This window comes from Entelurus aequoreus, linkage group LG02 (genome assembly GCF_033978785.1).
Source record: "Entelurus aequoreus isolate RoL-2023_Sb linkage group LG02, RoL_Eaeq_v1.1, whole genome shotgun sequence".
In the NCBI taxonomy this organism is placed as follows: Eukaryota; Metazoa; Chordata; class Actinopteri; order Syngnathiformes; family Syngnathidae; genus Entelurus; species Entelurus aequoreus.
Window position 1 is genome coordinate 7034283 of NC_084732.1, and position 8014 is coordinate 7042296.

The 8014-nt window shown below is 28.2% G+C and overlaps 1 protein-coding gene across 1 annotated transcript in view; it reads left to right on the top strand.

Moving 5' to 3' along the window:
- LOC133665316 (NT-3 growth factor receptor-like) overlaps nucleotides 1-7592 on the top strand; it is a 151903-nt gene extending 144311 nt beyond the window's left edge. The window contains exons 9-12 of the mRNA XM_062070581.1: nucleotides 822-877; nucleotides 6968-7070; nucleotides 7340-7410; nucleotides 7473-7592. Of these exons, the coding sequence (XP_061926565.1) occupies nucleotides 822-877; nucleotides 6968-7070; nucleotides 7340-7410; nucleotides 7473-7592 (350 nt within the window). The remainder of the gene's footprint in view (nucleotides 1-821; nucleotides 878-6967; nucleotides 7071-7339; nucleotides 7411-7472) is intronic.
- The last annotated feature ends 422 nt before the right edge of the window (nucleotides 7593-8014 follow it).

The following is an 8014-nucleotide window of genomic DNA, read 5'->3' on the forward strand; positions in this document are numbered from 1 at the left end:
TTCCTTATGTTTTGATACCGAATCTCAAATCAAAATATCGATTATTTTGATGCTTTAGCTATTTTAGATAATATATATAATTATCAGTATCACAGCGTAGAGTAACTAAATCATTGCGATCTTGTCTAAATCAGTGTTTCTTAACCAAAAATAAGTAGTAATACACTTTCCCACCACTTGTGGCAGTATTGACAACCTCAAACAAAACAGAAGAAGTCATGGAAAAATTGTGAAAAATGATGAAGCAGCAATATTTAAAATACACTACTTTTTTAAATATTACCAGACACAATAGGTAAATTTGCACAAAGTGTCAGTATTGAATTTTGCTCGGTATTAGATCGGAAAGAAAATCGGTGGTATCGCACGTCACCAATAGTTGGTGTTCTACAGCCGTCTGCTCCCAGTCTGTGGAACGCTCTCCCTGACCACCTGAGGGCACCACAGACTGTGGATGCTTTTAAAAAGGGCTTAAAAACCCTTCTTTTTAAAAAAGCCTTTTTTTTTTTTTAGATATATGCATACTAGTTTTAGCTATTTGGCTGTTCTAGTTTTTATTTTTTATTTTTATTATCTTTTTATTTTTTATTTTTTTAATACACTGTAGCACTTTGACGTTGTTTACTCAATGTAAAGTGCTTTTTTACAAATAAAATCTATTATTGTTATTATTAACATCATTATTCATATTTCATGTCATTAAACACAACTTTTTGCTTATGCTTGTTAGGAATGAGTTCCGGTAGTTTCCCTGCATGCCGCCATCCAACTTCACCACCAACTCCATTCTCACCGCTCCTTCTTCTTTTTATGTCTTCCAGTCCCCTCGGCGCCGACCGACTCGGATTCGGGCCGCCCGGACGAGGACACGTTCGGGGTGAGTTTTTTTTTTCCTTCCTCGTCTTCGTTCCTGAATGATGCTAATTAAAACAGCCGCGGAAGACGTTGCCCCCGGACTCGTTTAGCGCCTGTCAAAATGGCGGCCTTGAGGTGTTTGTAATGCGTGTGGACACAAAGCGTGAGGCGCATCGCACACACACACACACACACACACACACACAAATTGACACACAAACACGTATAGTAGCCTACTACCAAAATGACTTTAAAAGTCTTATATAAGTGTTATTATGAAGGCAGCAAATGATGTAAGTGTCTATATTAGCTATATTAGCCTACTATCAAAATTACATTAAAAGTCTTATATAAGTGTTATAATGAAGGCAACACATGATGTAAGTGTCTATATTAGCTACATTAGCCTACTATCAAAATTACATTAAAAGTCTTATATAAGTGTTATAATGAAGGCAACACATGATGTAAGTGTCTATATTAGCTACATTAGCCTACTATCAAAATTACATTAAAAGTCTTATATAAGTGTTATAATGAAGGCAACACATGATGTAAGTGTCTATATTAGCTACATGAGCCTACTATCAAAATGACTTCAAAAGTCTTATATAAGTGTTATAATGAAGGCAACACATGATGTAAGTGTCTATATTAGCTATATTAGCCTACTATCAAAATTACTTGAAAAGTCTTTATATATATATATATATATATATATATATATATATATATATATATATATATATATATATATATATATATATAAAAATAACAAATGTAACAATATATATATATATATATATATATATATATATATATATATATATATATATATATATATATATATATATATATATATATATATATATATTGTTACATTTGTTATTTTTTTTAATTTTTATTTTACAAATGTAACTATATATATATATATATATATATATATATATATATATATATATATATATATATATATATATATATATATATATATATATATATATATATATATATATATATATATATATATATATATATATATATGTGTCTTAATTAGATTATCCAAAAAATAGTGCTCGATACCGTGGTAGAGCGTTATATGTATGTGTGTGATTTTTTCCCCACACATATATATATATATATATATATATATATATATATATATATATATATATATATATATATATATATATATATATATATATATATATATATATATAGTTACATTTTATTTATTTATTTATTTTTTAATTATTTTTTTTTATATGCTTTTAGGCTATCTCCATGCAACAAAAAGTATCTCTTCTAACTTGTAACCTGTTTTGGTAAAGTTTAATTATAATAATCATACCAAATACTACATTGCGACAATCGGTTTGGCGGGAGAATCTTGTTGAATCGAGAATCGATTCTGAATCGTGATCGGATCGAACCGTTTTGTGCCCAAATATTCACACACCTCTACTGTATGTACTATTTCCTGAAAGGAAATAAACAATACATTTGTAGTATAGCCTATATACGAGTGAAAAATCTGTAAATGAATAAAGAATACATGAATTATAATGTAGTAAAAAAATAATTAATCTGATTACGTTTTCCATTATTTATTCAATTCCGAGTTTTGGTATTGTGAAAAACGTGTCAGTGTAGTTTCGAGGCAATACGACGGTGCATGATATGATTTGGACTTAAATATTTCATCTTGTTTACATTTCAGTTTTTGCAGAAACAATATTTGGGACAGTGCCGATCTCTGCTGTGCTTCACGAAAAAAAAACCGAGATATTTGGAAGCAAAATGTCCACATATCTGCTCCATGGCTCTGCCAATTAATATTTTTATTGCCGTCATGCGGTTGGTGTTGCTATTCTAGCCTATCAAAATAAAGTTGTGTAGTTGCCAATGACGACCATCTTTATTACTGCACTGTGCGGCAATAAATGAAGAACAGCACGAAACTAACACTAAAATGAATTTTTTAAAAATGATTTAAAGTATATATATATATATATATATATATATATATATATATATATATATATATATATATATATATATATATATATATATATATATATATGTGTGGGAAAAAATCACAAGACTATTTCATCTCTACAGGCCTGTTTCATGAGGGTTTCCTCAATCATCAGGAGAAAAAATCCCTCATGAAACAGGCCTGTAGAGATGAAATAGTCTTGTGATTTTTTCCCACACATACATATTACGCTCTACCACGGTATCGAGCACTATTTTTTTTTGGATAATCCAATTAAGACATATATATATATATATATATATATATATATATATATATATATATATATATATATGCTATATATATATATATATATATATATATATATATATATATATATATATATATATATATATATATATATATATATATATATATATATATATATATATACATATATATATATATATATATATATATATATATATATATATATATATATATATATATATATATATAATATTAGATGATTAAACATTATGGCCTCGGACGGCTGGGAATAATTGGTCTTTTTTTAGCGGGAACTCACAAAGATGTAATAACCGGAACATGGCTGACTTCCATCCTGGCTGGCGTGTGAGCGATGGAAGTGGCCGGGGAGCAGTCGGCGGCCATTGTTCATATTATTAATCACACCTTGTGTTTTTACTGCTATGACGCTGGTGTGAGTGGAAGTAGCCCTTAATAGCCATGACGGCTTCTTGGACTAAGAGGGAGAGGGGGGAAAAAATGGCCGCAGTTCAGAAAAGTGTTAAAAAATAAAAATAAAAATAAAAATGCTGCAGTTGCTTATCATTTTAGGCGGCAGTTTCAAGGAGAATGACAAAGAAGATTTTTATGCAGGCACAATGCCAGATATTGTTAGCATTTCAATACTTGATTTATTAATATGACCAGTTTATGAAATATACAAGCATGTTCAATAAGTATATTGAAGAAGAGCTGCACTTTCTGATATCATTTATTATTCATTTTAATTCAAGTAATATTATTATTAATATTATTAATACTACTATTATTATTATTACATGGACACCACTGTGTCTACTATCCTTTATTCCTTATTTTAATTCCAGTATTATTGTTATTATTATTACATGGACACCACTGTGTCTGCTACCCTTTATTCCTTATTTTAATTTCAGTATTATTATTATTATTATTATTATTATTATTATTATTATTATTATTATTATTATTATTATTATTATTATTATTATCATTATTATCATTATTATTATTATTACATGGACACCACTATGTATGATATCATGCATTCATAATTTTGATTCCAGTATTATTGTTATTATTATTTCTATTATTATTACTTTTATTATAATTATTATTATTACATGGACACCACTGTGTCTGATATCATTTATCTTGAATTCAGTGATTTATTTTTGTATGAAATATCACTGTGTCTGATATAATTTATTCCTCATTTTAATTCCGGTGTTGTTGTTGTTATTATTATTATTATTATTATTCCCATTAATATATATATATATTATTGTTATTATTATTATTATTACATGGACACCATGTCTGATATCATATATCCTGAATTGATTGATTTATTTTGTAATAACTATCACTGTGTCTTATATCATATATTCCTCATTTTAATTCCCGCCAGTATTATTATTATTATTATTGTTATTATTATTATTATTATTATTATTATTATTATTACATGGACAGCACTGTGTCTGCTATCCTTTATTCTTTATTTTAATTTCAGTATTATTATTATTATTATTATTTTTATTTTTATTATTACATGGATACCACTGTGTATGATATCATGTATTCATCATTTTGATTCCAGTATTATTGTTATTATTATAACTATTATTGTTACTTGTATTATTATTATTATTATTATTATTATTATTATTATTATTACATGGACACCACTGTGTCTGATATAACTTATTCCTAATTTTAATTCCAGTATTGTTGTTATTTGTATTATTATTACCATTAATATATATTATTGTTAGAATTATTATTATTATTATTATTACATGGACACCATGTCTGATATCATACATTCTGAATGTATTGATTTATTTTGTAACAAATATCACTGTGTCTGATATCATACAGTATATTCCTTATTGTAATTCCCTCCAGTATTATTATTATTATTATTATTATTATTATTATTATTATTATTATTATTATTATTATTACATGGACACCACTGTGTCTACTATCCTTTATTCCTTATTTTAATTTCAGTATTATTATTATTATTATTATTATTATTATTACATGGATACCACTGTGTATGATATCATGTATTCATCATTTTGATTCCAGTATTATTGTTATTATTATTACTATTATTATTACTTGTATTATTATTATTATTATTATTATTATTATTATTATTATTATTATTATTATTATTATTATTATTATTACATGGACACCACTGTGTCTGATATAATTTATCCTGAATTCAGTGATTTACTTTTGTATTAAATATCACTGTGTCTGATATAATTTATTCCTAATTTTTATTCTGGTATTGTTGTTGTTGTTAATAATAATAATAATAATAATAATAATAATAATAATAATAATAATAATAATAACAACAACAACAAGACCGGAATTAAATTGAGGAATAAATGATAGCAGACACAGTGGTGTCCATGTAATAATAATAATAATAATAATAATAATAATAATAATAATAATAATGATAATAATAATAGTAATAATGATAACAATAATACTGGAATCAAAATGATGAATACAGGATATCATACACAGTGGTATCCATGTAATAATAATAATAATAATAATAATAATAATGATACTGAAATTAAAATAAGGAATAAAGGATAGCAGACACAGTGGTGTCCATGTAATGATAATAATGATAATAATAATAAAAATAATAATAATAATAATAAATATTATTATTATTATAATTATAATAATACTGGTTGGAATTAAAATAAGGAATATATGATATCAGACACAGTGATATTTATTACAAAAAAAATCAATAAATTCAGGATATATGATATCAGACATGGTGTCCATGTAATAATAATAATAATAACAATAATATATATTAATGGTTTTTATAATAATAATAATAATAATAATAATAATAATAATAATAATAATAATAATAATAATAATAATAATGGTAATAATAATAATAATAATAATATCATTATTATTATTATTATTACCATTAATATATATTATTGTTATTATTATTATTACATGGACACCATGTCTGATATCATATATCCTGAATTTATTGATTTATTTTGTAATAAATATCACTGTGTCTGATATCATATATTCCTTATTTTAATTCCCACCAGTATTATTATAATTATTATAATAATAATAATAATTATTATTATTATTATTATTACATGGACACCACTGTGTCTGCTATCCTTTATTTCTTATTTTAATTTCAGTATTATTATTATTATTATTATTACATGGATACCACTTTGTATGATATCATGTATTCATCATTTTGATTCCAGTATTATTTTTATCATTATTACTATTATTATTACTTTGATTATTATTATTATTATTAATACATGAACACCACTGTGTCTGATATCATTTATTCCTCATTTTAATTCCGGTATTGTTGTTGTTGTTATTATTATTATTATTATTACCATTGATATATATTATTGTTATTATTATTATTACATGGACACCATGTCTGATATCATATATCCTGAATTTATTGATTTATTTTGTAATAAATATTACTGTGTCTGATATCATATATTCATTATTTTAATTCCCGCCAGTATTATTATTAATATTATTATTATTATTATGAGTATTATTATTATTATATGGACACCAGTGTGTCTGATATCATTTATCCTGAATGTTCTTATGTAATGACTATGCCAGAGTGTCATCCTGAATATATCATTAACTTCAAGATGTGTAGCGAAGCCTGCTTAAGATTCCTCCCTCATTTCTTGCTAATAAATAGCATATAGTAGACCTAAAAATTCATATTTTTCCCCCTCATCCTGACCACGCTCCTCGTCCTTGGCGCAGGTTTCCATCGCCGTGGGCTTGGCGGGCTTCGCCTGCGTCCTCCTCCTCGTCCTTTTCGTCCTCATCAACAAGTACGGGCGACGCTCCAAATTCGGAATGAAAGGTGAGTCCGCTCGCTCAGAGAGTGTTTTCTTCTCATTTTTTCCCCCTGCAAAACCCCGGGAGCTCTCATTTGGACGCGTAATGTTTCTGTTTCCCCCTCCGGGAGGACAATAAGGAGCAAGCGCTACCGCGACTGCGTTTGTGTGGCATGTTATTTTCCCGCCTGCATATGGACGGTGGCGGCGGGTGCGTATTGAAGGGCGGCGTGTGCTGGAATGAGGTCAGCGCGTTGTGCAAACACCTCATCTGTTGACTGTCGGCTATCTGCAGGCGGCGCCAACCGAGAGGCTGAATTAATTAGCGGACTGCGAGCTGTCCGTCACGCCCGGGGACTCGCTTCAGTGAGATTGTTTGGCTTTTTGTGACGCTTGTGATGCCAATTTGTCTCTCCGGTGTTACTAAGACGTCGCTGTGCCATTTTGTCGGGCGACAGCGAGGGTTAGAATTCTCTATTAGTCACACTCAAGCTAGCACCTGCGTTGCTTTTAGGCACGTCCCGCTGACGGCCGCTAATGGCTTCTAGCGGTTGCTTATTAGCGGGGTTTGGAAAGACTCACGGTTAGCTAACTAGCTTGGTAGCATCCAGCGCCACGGGTCTGTTAACGAAAGGTCGCGTTTGTACATTCAGCTGCCAATTAGCTTCACTTCCTTGTTAGCTAACGTATCAGAATATGTCACCGTCAATGAACCCAAGTTCGCTAACTGAATTTAAGCTAGTCATTTGAGCCCATCAAAATGAGCTAACTAGTCTAGAAGCCTTGGTTTTTTTTAATCGTGTTTGAATAGCTGAGTTAGCCTCCTACGTTATATTTTACGTCTCTAAGGGCTAGCTAGCCAGCTGTTTACCTCACTAGCCTGTTATTGTTAGCCCTGATCAATGTTTAAATAATACAACTATGTTGTCTTTAAAAGGTAATTAAACAATAGCAGTTGCTAGCTAGTAAG